Source organism: Pangasianodon hypophthalmus, chromosome 16 (genome assembly GCF_027358585.1).
Source record: "Pangasianodon hypophthalmus isolate fPanHyp1 chromosome 16, fPanHyp1.pri, whole genome shotgun sequence".
NCBI classification, from domain to species: Eukaryota; Metazoa; Chordata; class Actinopteri; order Siluriformes; family Pangasiidae; genus Pangasianodon; species Pangasianodon hypophthalmus.
This window is the reverse complement of record NC_069725.1, coordinates 15,324,686-15,336,916: the sequence shown is the minus strand read 5'-3', so window position 1 is coordinate 15,336,916 and position 12,231 is coordinate 15,324,686. Positions and strand designations below refer to the sequence as shown.

The 12,231-nt window shown below is 40.6% G+C and overlaps 2 protein-coding genes across 4 annotated transcripts in view; both read left to right on the top strand.

Annotated features, from left to right (window-relative positions):
* Window positions 1-6,482, top strand: part of LOC113530775 (uncharacterized) — a 58,845-nt gene extending 52,363 nt beyond the window's left edge. For all 3 annotated transcript variants that reach the window (XM_026921090.3, XM_026921088.3, XM_026921087.3), the window contains one exon: window positions 3,523-6,482. In XM_026921090.3, the coding sequence (XP_026776891.3) occupies window positions 3,523-3,933 (411 nt within the window). In that variant the 3' untranslated portion in view covers window positions 3,934-6,482. The remainder of the gene's footprint in view (window positions 1-3,522) is intronic.
* A 429-nt stretch (window positions 6,483-6,911) lies between these two features.
* Window positions 6,912-12,231, top strand: part of slc2a4rg (SLC2A4 regulator) — a 75,429-nt gene continuing 70,109 nt past the window's right edge. Inside the window, exon 1 of the mRNA XM_026920086.3 lies at window positions 6,912-7,433. Coding sequence (XP_026775887.1) covers window positions 7,137-7,433 — 297 coding nt within the window. The 5' untranslated portion in view covers window positions 6,912-7,136. The remainder of the gene's footprint in view (window positions 7,434-12,231) is intronic.

Here is a 12,231-nt window from a genome sequence, read left to right as displayed (position 1 = left end):
TTAAGGACAATAGGTCAATGTTAACCCATCCTGCTATAAGCTGATTGGCTGATGGTGGCTTTGTTTTTTTTAAATAATCGGGTCATCATCAAAGGTTGACTTACAGATTAGCACAGAAATGCAGTCTACCAAATATGAGCTCAATAGGACTTTTAGTTCCTAGGAAAGTGTTATTTGAACTTAACTCTGCCCCTACATAGGACCACAACTTATGCATATGACCTCAGAATGTTTCCTGTATGTACCTTTCAAGTTTTGTGCAAATCCTTGCAACCAGTTATGACTTAAAAGCTGTTAGAGTAAATTAGGCTCCACCTCATAAGAATTGATTGGCATGTAATGGCCATATTGTTTATAAATGTCAGCATTTTTTTGATAATTATTGAGTTTCACATTCTCTGGAGTAGTTTGACGGCAATTTTTTAAAGATCCAAAAATCCTAGGACTAATTTGCAAAAGTAGGTTTCACATATTATGCAAATATTCACAGATTTGGTAATTTGATCATTTGGGTGTGTTCCAAAAGTCAATTTTGTATGGATTGAGCAAAACAATCAAGCTAAAAAAGCAATTTAACTGTACACCTTATTTTCCAAGAGTTATGCTTGATTGTGTGTGCACAAACACAAATAGTGCTCCCCAGTGGCCAGTTTCAGCAACAGGACCTCAGTGGTCTACTTGAGGCTCCTGAAAAGGCCAACAAGACCCTCTCACTAGTGGTTGGAGTACCCTGGGAATATTTGCCCAGCAGACTCATTGTCACAGACAAGCAAAAAAGGTGTGGCACCCTGACCAGGCTGTCTGCACCCCTGGGTGTGGTCCCTTGATATGGTGTGCAGAATGATGGTTATGGCATAGATCTTCACACTGGGCCTTGTACACTGGTAGCCCCTAGTAGTGTTGATTACAGAGCTAGGCAGTGTCCATCTGTCATGCACCTCAGGAGTCAGTCATGGGATCCCCCTTGTTTGGAGTCCTTTAATAACTCATATGGACCCAGACAGAATGTTTGGAGTATCATTTTAGACATTATTTTTGGCTGATGATCACCTCCCAGAAAGGGCTAAGAGAAACGCATACATTAGAGATAAGCTCATCCCGCGTACGCTGATGACCTGATGGTTCCTGAGTGACCATGTGGCTGAACCCTGGGTTCCTGCTTATGGTTTGTATCTCAACCCTGAGAACATGGAGATGAACTTCTCAGTGCACTGCAAGGGTCAATCTGCAGAACGTTCCCTACCATGTTCAATATACACCTTGCGGTGCTATCTGAGTTGCACAACAGCTATTTTGCCATAGAATCAGCTATTCATTTGGCATGGTCGCTGTCTAAGCAGATTTTTGGGCCACTGGGTGAGGGGTCATCACCACAGCCTATGAATGGACTAAATGCATTGTCCTACCGTGACGGGCCACACCAAAAGGCATGTTCTGTTGTCATGGGCATTACTGAGAGGATGCTGCTCCATGAGTTCTGCACTGCTGAGCATGGCCATGCACCTGTCCAGTGCGGTGATCATATTCAAACACCCTTCCAGTCAGTGCAGTCAGGGTGAGGTGATTCCTTGTGATTAACTGGTTTAGGTTATCCATGTATTAAAACACCACCCCTATTACTTATGAGGGTTATAATAAAACATTAGGTAACTTGAGATAACCACCAGCCTGTCACTCGAAACCACTGGAGCCAAACTCCGCGAGAAGGTTCTAAAGGGAACAATGACCACTGATGATAGCATTTTATGAGGACAAAAGGTCAATGTGTGAGTTTGTGGTAAAGGTCTTGACATGCACTTGCACAAGACGGTATCCAGATGGTAAAACACTATCCCTGGTAGTTATCTGGAGTTCATAGAACAAGATTACATATGTAAATTAAGCATATTCCTAACCTTGTGAAGAGGGTCCCACCAGGATTGTCATTTCTTTCTCATTTCAATGCTTGGACAACATTGTAACTGCTGTAATGGTCACTGAATTGACTTGAACTGAACTAAGAGAGAGAGCGAGAGAGAGAGAGAGAGAGAGAGAGAGACTCAGAAAATGAACAACACTTAAGGCTTTCTCAACAGCTGCATTTTTGTAAGTTTTGAAACTTCTATCCACATGACTCCCCCTGCCCCTGCACAGCACTGTACACATCTACCTACTGGGTCAGTGCAATGCTGCAGAAGCTTTGCTGTAGAAACAGTGCATGTAGCCAGGAGATTGACACTTGCATTGAGATCTGGGAAATTCAACCAGGCATAAACAAACATTTTTTTTTTGCCAATGCTGGGTCGAACCACTGTCAAGTATGGCTCCCCCTAGTGGAGCCAAATGGCAATCTGGGAAAATGACCAACCCTCTTAATGCTTTCTCAACAGCTGCAGTTTTGTAAGTTTTGAAACTTGTATCTGTTGACTCCCTCTGCCCCCACACATCTCTCAGAGTCCACATCTTTCAACACAAAGCAAGGAGCTCAATTAACACAGAAAAAACACAGTGAGACAAATACAGAAAGACTTGAACTCTGCGTTCAGGGGTTATGCTTTGACTAGACAGTCTTATTTACAGGATTATTTACAGCACGCAACTATAGCACAGTCGTCTGACATAATTGTGTTTCCAAGTACTCTCTTCTCTCACCACCCTCCTTACACTGACAAACAAATTCCATAAAGGTCACTCTTTGACTGAGCTGAATTCATCACTAGACATGCTCATTACACATTCACTTGCCATTTGGCTTGAAGTGGCACATATCACTCTTGTAAAAGATGCTTTATAATATTAGCATATGTGCATTAGTGTGTGTGTGTGTGTTTGATGGGGGGTGTTACAGACTAAAACTGCAGTGCTTTATCTGAATCACTGAGTGTATTTCTGCAGCTAACCCAGTTTGAGATGTGTGTTCTCACTGGTCAGCTCTTGTGGTAAAAGTTTAACAGCATTATCTGGCAGTTAGGTAACACTGAAGCCAGTCTTAGAAGATAAGAGCGTTTGCATTGGCACTGCCTCTCTTTGTCAAAGTGGGTCATAATTGTGCTGTATGCAAGCAGATTTATTTAGCATACATTCCCCTGCAAGCTCAAACCACACACACACACACACACATATGCACACAAACCACAGTACTTGTTTAGACATGTTTAGACAGGTCTAGATGGGATTGAGGAGGGAATACTCAAACCAAAACGATTATATTCATACGGTGAATGACAGTGAACAAATGAAAACTCATTAGCATAAGCAGCAGGGAGCATGAGTATTAGTAATCTGGCTAACTAGGCAACCAACTTCAATAGTCAAATGACCTACACTCCCTTTGTGATAATTATATATAATGAGATTTCTTCTCAAGGTGTTTCTGAAATTAGAGAAATCATTTTATGAATGTGTCTAGGAGGTTTTTATTTCCTCCTTTCTGGACACAAGTGCTTTGCTCCTCAGGATGGTTTGTATTATGCAATCTACTACTGACTGCCTGGCTTCTGGCAGAGCTTTGTGTTTCTTAGTCTGTGGTTTCTCTCTCCCCAGATCTTTGAGACATACTCCACCATCTGTAAACCCCTGAAGAAAGAACATCTGGGGTCAGCACAGCAGATCAGTGGGCAAGTAGGCTCTGGAGAGAAGGGCTCTAATGGACCTGTATCATGGCCGTCAGGGGAGCACTGCTATGAGGCAGTGGGAGAGAAAACTTGGCCTAAGGTGCTAGATTCTGACCCGGCCTATGCCACTGTCAACCCCATGCAAAAGAGAGAAATGCTGTGCAGCAGCACATTAACGCCAAAGAAGTGTTGTGGGCCTCCGCAGGGACCAGAGACGGCCATGACCTGCGAGAACTTTTATGAGAGCATTGGGGACGTGAAGCAGGGTACCAACACCACCAGCACCACCACCATCTTCACCTTTAATGATGGCATGGAGATGTACGTCACAGGGCTGTAGAGATCTTGGTTGGGTGCATGTGAATTCAAAAGAAGTCTGAAAAATAGACTAGAATGTGAGACGTCAACATACATGCATACACAAATTTTGGTGTAAAGCAGTGGAGATCGATATACACCTGTCTGTAATGTACCTGTGATAAGCACATATGTATGAATACAATGTGTACTTGAGACGAGATATTATATTTTTGTTGCGAACACAGACGAATGAGCACATACCATAGACTTTTTTCAGACTAATAGAGTCAACCTTTACAGCTCCAAAAGGTCTCTGAGAGGCAAAGCATCAAATCTGGCTTCTCTGCTGTGATACAATCTCTACTGAAAGCATTGGGGTAATGCATGGCCTCGTCAAGACCTCAGCAGATCTGTCTTTAAAATTATTCTTCTTTAGTCTCACTCATTTGCACCAGTGCAGAAGATTTTGTTTATTAAAGGGTATTTATGTTATGTGTGGAATTTTAGATGGTATAGATAGCTGTGCATGTTTCTGTTGGTGATATTGTACCTCTGGGCAGACTTAAAAGCCATAAAGGAAATAATTCTTGAATACTACAGCAGTTTTTGTTTCTTTTTTTTTTTTTCTTTTTTTTTTTTTTTGAATAACATGGCATATATCCTCCACCCATTTTTTGGCAGCCAGAAAACCTAGAACAGTTGAACAGTTGACAGCATGGTTTTCCCCCACAGAGAAAGAGTCAGTCTCCTTTTTAATGTCCCAGTCTGGACACTCATTAATTTCCTAGAAAAGAGGCAAAGGTTTTTCTAGGAAATAGAGATGAGGAAAAAAAAAGAGCACTTTGTTAACAAAGCAAGGCTCAACACATGAAGTTAACGGTGTTATTTCTTTGTGGTATTGTAGACATTTGGGTTTATGGGGCGTGTAGTACTGGCATGCAGGAGCACTGTGGTCAGATTGGCTTGTGCAGGGCTGAAGTCTGTAATGGCTATGTATCTCGCAGGGTCCACATTCTGTCCTCAGGTGCCAGATCTGGACAATGGCCTCTGGTTTTTTTGGCTGTTGGCTGGCCTAAACAGCACTGCTTAACACAGGATAAGGTAAACCTAGCACCAGCTCTGGTCACTACCAAGAATCTTTCAGAAGGAAGCCTCCTGCTGTAGGCTTTCTGCATGTTACAGTACAATCCACCAAAAAAAAAAAAGGCTTTTCACATGCCGCATGGCACATGTGAGACATTTGGAATTTGGAACTGGGTCATGGAATTGGGACACAGTGTGTACTTTATAATTATTAAATCTATTTACCATAGAGGCTAAGGGAAAATTCTGTGCAGTTGTGAGGGTATAATATTTATTGAATGATTAGCTCAGGGATCAGTTTAAATATAAATTTAAGTATGTGGGGTTATGTCAAATACAGTATCTTTTATCATACATATACCATATATCAAGATTATATGAGATTTTTATTTATTTTCTGAAAAATAAAATGTATCATTGTTTACTTTCCACATTTATTATAATTGTTAAGAATGCTAGCACCACTGCCATGCATGTGTTTCAGTGTTTAATTGGTTAATCTTGCATATGTGTGCATTTTATAAAACGTAATACTACATTTTCTACGTGGTATTTATTCTACAGGAGAATAATTTTATAAAATAATGTGTTCCCAAAATCTGTGCTCAGAATTGAATCATGCAGTAAATATTACGTATTGCAAAAAAAGGAGCAGGCCAGGAGGAGACATCACGCTATTGCGTTGTGTGATGAATTACACAGTACATATCAGCATGAGTTTTTAAAAGCAGTATGGATGCGCACACCCAAAGCAACCCCAAACCATTGATCAGCATTACTAATGTGCATCCTTGAGACACAACAGTTTCCAGATTGGAGAAGTGTCCCTCTCTTTACTTCAAGTTCCTCTGACTCATGAAGCTGTCTGCTAAAGCACAGACCTTCAGGCCTTGTATTAGCACATGTAGAGCTGGAATAGAAGGAATAGAACCAAACTGCATCCAAACTGCATTTTCAATGAAACTAATTATCCCAAGGTGTGAAGATTTCATGCCAGCCCCCCACAATGCCCCATGGTACTGCTGTTTCATGAGCTGAGCACACGTATGCTTTGGATATGCTTCCTACAGACATTCAGTTAAATCTTTTTGTCAGCTCTGCTTCTTATGCATTTGTCCAGGATCAGCTTATTGCAGCTGAATGTTGTGCAACTAGAGTTTAGTATGTAAACTTTTGGTCTCAGTAATATAACAGTGTGAAAAAGAATTGTAACGTTTTCTACCTAATAATTCATTAAATTGTTGCATTTTATTTTTGTAATAAAGTTGAATATTAAAGCAATATGTGTGTTAACTGTTATGCAGTTTACAAAATAGTTTTATCCCCACGATAATGTAAGAATGTTTTTAGCGTGAACAGCATGTGGAGAAAACATCCCACGTGACAGCTTTCTGCGTGTGTTGTAAGTTTTCAGGCACAGTTCCTATCAGTTCTGTGTGTGTGTGTGTGTGTGTGTGTGTAAGGTGGATCAAATATTAAAAAAAACCCACCTCAAATCGCTATCACTTGTAGGTTAACCTGTTTTGCAACGACGAACTGGCCTGGCTATTTCGAGCAACAAGTAGACGTGTGCTAGACGTGATTAGAAGCCTTGCAAAGGCGTGTATAATATAATAGATGTAGACTACTTCAGAAATATTCTTGTGAAGGAATTGATTTTACTCTGGCATTGTGTATCTGATGTGCAAAAGTGCACTGCTTCTGCAGGCAGTAGAGAGTTTGTATCAATGCGTGTTCTTCTCTCTCAGCAGTCAGCACCGGCCGGCGAAATCAGACACACCCCCATCACTCGCTGAAAAGAAGCAGCCTGACAATTTCCAAATCGTCCAATCGGCAGCCGTTGTTCAGTGGCCGCGTGCCAAAATAGAATATTTATCTACGGCAAAAGCCAATTGGAATCAATGAGAGGAGGGGCTATATGAAATCTCGCCCGGCTGCACGCGCAGTTCAGAGTGGGCGTGACGTTGGTTCGGGCAGGGAGAAAAGCAAAACAATCGTTTGAGCTATTCCCTTTACCGGCTGTATTTTGGGTTGTTTTAGACTGGTAGTACTATTTAGTGCCTCCGCCGAAATAACTGGGCTTTGTAGTCAGCAGAGTCATTTTAAATGTATCTTTCCTTGTTAGGCTGTAGAATCTGCCGACATCTTATCCTTCTTTAGATGCACTTGGCCTGTTTGAAAATGACTTCGAAGCGCCTCCTCGATAAGAACCCAGCCGGCGTGAGAGGGAGCGGCGCCGGTAGCATCGGGTATGCGGGAAACTACTGCACTAAACACAGCGAGCATTTTGCAGCGAAGACAGGCGGAGTCATCACCAGAAAGAAATCACCCGTAACGGTAAACGGGATTGACACCCAAATAGTGGATACGTGCTCCCTGCAAGAGCCTAGCAAAGAAACGTGTCCTAGTGGAAACCAGTTGGCTTCAGGTCGAGAGAAGCACTACACCAAAAAAAAGGTGAGTAGTCTTATGGAGCCTGATGCGATACCTTGAAACATGCCCGACTGTTACTGTAGTGTTGTGCATGTATATGGTGGACAGAAATCAGCACATAAAGATCAACATTTTCCCTTAAAACTACACAGTCGTGTCATAAAGTGCACTAAAAGGTCAGCGTTTGTTTATCAAGAATACGATGTTGACAGTTATTTTTGTAAACTAAAGCACAGTTGCAAGTGTGTGCGTTTGTTTTAAGATGGCGACTTATAGTTGTTCAAAGTTTAAGGAGAGGAAAAGAGGGCCGGACAGCCTCTCCCCTCCCCCACGCTGAGCTCCATGCCGGTAGCTGCTGCTTGCACACGTACAACTGAGAGGCAAAAGTGTTTCATAACAAATTTGGGTGGCACTAAGTAGCGGATAGAGCGTTGCCTGCGTGTTTAAACTTATTTAGAGTAAAAAATGTGCGTGTTGATACAAGTTCGTTCTGTACAGTAGCTTGTGTAGGCGTCACGCCCCCTCAGACCGAGGAGGCAGCTTCTGTCTTACCCGCTGCAGCCGCTAGGGGCGGTGCGACTCGCTTAGACAGCTTCTGGTGAATATACTCACGCATGCTTAGAGCTGCGAACAAAGTCATGAAATGACGTATGATGCAGTAATAAATTAATAAATAATTCTGTCAAACAGTCCCATCCGCGGGCAATTCTGCTGCCTTGTGCAATGGCCGATCCACTGCAGTCCTGCTCAGGATAAAGTGGTTTCTGAAAATACAGCAGTGAATGAATATATACAGCAGTTCTGTCTTGTATCCGTCCTTTTCTTATTCTTGATTCATAAAGATGTCAGACCATGTGTACACCATATGGAGCTCTGTGGTTAGTAACAGCTTATTACTACAGTCAGAGTCTCCAAAGTTTCCTCCAAAGCTATCCATAGCTATCTTATGTTCTCTTCTGCTGCTGTGAGTGCATTTTCCTTATGTTCATGTTCTAGCATGTTTTCTGGAGAACGCTATGGGACTCCTTGGTGCCCGCTTCGTTTTCCCAGTCAGTAGTGCTAGTTTTCATCTTCACTTATTAGCGGTAGTTGCCTCTCATTCTTCTCCCTTGCTGCCATTTCTGCTGAGCGTTCACACTAACAACAACCCCTGGAATCTTTTTAATGGCTGATATTGACCAGATGAACTGAAGATGAAGATGAAGTGCCATGCTTAATTCTGGCCTCAATAGCAGCCAAAAAGGAGTCTTGATTAGCTTCTGTCAGCTTGCATGCACTGCTGACAGGTTCTAAAATAGCTGTGACAGCCATCCTCAAAATGGCAGTGATCCAAGTGGGATTGAAATGTGATGTGCAGCCTGCAGAAATAAATATGCTCTTTTGCAAAGCATTGGTCGTGAATTCTCTGTGCCACAGTGCAAGAATTTAAAGGAGGTTTTGGATGGATGACTCAGCTACACAGACTCTAACTTGGTGTCACATTCTTTAGCAAGTCTGACAGATAACAAGCAGGTCAGCCTGGGTTAGCTACATCCCTTCTGTTGATGCCTGTGTTGCTGGTGGTCTCAGCAGATGAAGCTCTACACCCAGATGTGTGCTTCCTAAGCACTAAATGCAGACACACTGATGATGTTCATTGAGAACTCCTGATATTGCATTGCTTGTGGTATGCACTAGTAATATTTTAGCCTTTCTACTGATAGCATTGGAATAAACTCTCCAGGAGGCTCTGTGTGACTCCTATTTTTTGTTTGTTTGTTTTATTATGACAAAATTTAAAACATAATACAAAAAAGTCCAAAAAGGCTAATTCATACTCATTTCAAAACTGTCGAGGATAAAATACACAAAAAAGCCATCGGCTTATTTCCATTGTGGTCCTCGATGTTTAAAAAATGGATGAACAAAAACATAAATGGAGTGCAATCAATCTCAAGTTCAGAAACTCACCACACCAACTTCAAAACATCAATTAAAAAACAACCATTTTTTCACTTCCCTTCTAAAAATACTATCAACTTGTATCTCTTGAATACACCCAGGTAATTTATTCCAAGCAACAGAGCTAGTATATAAAAAAGAATTTTTTCCCATTTCACTCTTAAATCTACAAGGACATATATCATTACTACTCGCCCTTGTAGAATGACCGTGAACCTCTCTTACAAATACATAATATTCTAACAGATACTTTGGAACCATTTTCTTTAATATCTTAAACACCATGACCAATTTTAGAAAAATTACTCTTTTTTCAACTTTTAAAAAACCAATGTTCCCATCACCCTTGAACATAGATACTTTGAGATTTGTGTTCCAAGGACAAACATTCCAGGTTTTAATTTTCTCTAGTACCATAGGTGGGTTTGAAATCCATATATGTGGCCCTGTCTCCTCTTATGGCAAGAGGCATTAGGATACTGCCGTATTTGGCCCACTGGCTTCTATGCACCACCACCAAGAAGCAGGCTATTCAAGACACATCCATCCACCTTGCTGACATTAAGGCAGTCAGTTTCAAGGTGAGCTCAGAAAAGTGCTCCATAACACTGAAACAGATCACACAATTTATTGGTGTAATGCTAGATTTATTGAGAACGCTAGCCACCGTGTCACCCCAATATGTAGCAGACATTATTGCACTCACCAGTTGGATTCAGCCAGCCCACTCTCTATATGCAGTAACAGCTCCTACTGAGGAGACTATGATTGCTGCTGGCAGCTGCAAGCAGTAGTTTCCTTGGGCTCGCTGGAAGTAAAAGACATTCAGAAATGGTTTATCTGCATACAGCTGGTTCCCTAAATACCACAGGCAGGGATTTGTCCTTGTTTCAGTGAGAGGTGCACAGGCTCTAGCTTACAGGGGTTTGGCTGTTTGGGACAGAGCATGCAACCTTGCAGTCCAGGAAACACTCCTGAATGCAAGAACAGCTAGTACACAGGCCTTGTATCTCTTAGGTTCTGACAATGTAAGATGCTGAACTGAAATTGCTGTTTTGAAAAACTGGGTCATTCCATGCCAGATCTCCCCAAAACTGAGAATTGTCCTGGGTCACCATCTGTTTTTTTTTTTTTTAACGAGTACCTACATATGAGTGAATGAGCACATGCAAAATCGTTTGCTCTAGTTCCTTTTGGTTTTTGTAATATATGGTTTTAAAGATGGGGCATTCAGCTAGCTCTTTCTTTTGTCACTTAGAGAACTGTATCTCTAAACTTATTGCATGTATCTCGCTCAAATTTGACAGGTGTCATACCTGTTATCCATACTGTGGGAAACATTTGCAAAACTATGTTTGAAGTCATATTTTGTCTTCTTTAGACTGCCAAATTTGGCAATGTAGGGTGTTTGGACATTTTTTCCCTCATATTTTAAAAGATTTTAAGGAAGAGTGGCATGGGGTATCATCTTCATATTGTTGAATTGATTTATTTGGGTTAAATGCAAATACACTCTCCCTCAAACCAAATGCCTTGGAGCTTTTGCTGATTGAAATCCAGTCTCTGAAAAATGTGCCAAGAAACGGCCTATCTTTAAAGAAAGATTTCGACATGTGGGAAAACTTCATAGACACCTGATTTTTTTTCCCCCTCACATAGACAGTCAATTTTTTCCCCTCTCAAATGGCTATATAGTGAAAACAGGACCTTTTCTTGGCAATTCTCCCATAAGGTACAGTGCATGATACATATATCTGCACTGTGTTATTTGATATAAAATCCCCTTTTTCCCATCAAAAACAATGTTGCAAGTCATTCTGCAAAGTGCTGACATATCACCAGAAATTGTTTGATATACATTTCTTTTATATACATCAACTGCAAACCTGATCATGTGTCTTCAAACAGTATCTAAACTCAAAATTGTTTTTCATTTTTCAGCAACTTCCTATCTCATAGCTTAATGTATACTGACATTGTTAACTTGGAAAATAATATCAAAATGGGATTTAATTTTGGGGAGCAAGCAGGGTACGTTACAAAAATTATAGCAAGTTTAAGCCGACAAATTGCAGGAGAATGAGAAGCCATCTGAAATGTGCAACACCAATCAGTGTTGTACTATGTACAGGTAAAGTGCCTGCTGTTAATATAACAAGCTTCATCTGTGGGAAGGGAACGTGTGACTTTTCAATTGTCGTGGTTCACCTAATCTTGACAACTTCACTAAGGATCTGGATGTTACTTAGGGCTGCATGATATAAAAAAAAATGCGATACGATAATGCTGTAAGTGTGTAAAATCAATATATATTATATAATGTATATATTTTATATATATATATATATATATATACACGTGTACTATAACAAAGTTCGTACTAAAAAAAAAATAGGGTGCCTAAGACTTTTGCACAGTACTGTGTGTGTGTGTGTGTGTGTATGTATGTATGTATGTGTATATATATATACACAGACACACACACACAGTACTGTGCAAAAGTCTTAGGCACCCTATTTTTTTTTTAGTACGAACTTTGTTATACATTTTTATTTTATGACTTCTGCATTATTGGTTCAGTACAAAAACGTTTTAGAGTTCCAAACATTAGTTTTTCAGCACAAAATTAAATGGTACAAAAAAGTTTGTATGTCAGCAGCAGATTACATAAGGGACCACTTTTCAGACAAAAAAACATAATGAAGGCTGCTGGGTTTTGCTGCATTTTTGCAGCTAATTTCCTTATAAAACTGTACAAATTGTACCTGAGACTACTATTTTTTTTTAAGAGAAGGATCGTCACACCAAATATTGAATTTGTTTCATTTATTACTGCTCTTTACAGTATTTTTTTTAATGTCGAGACATTGTTTCATTATTT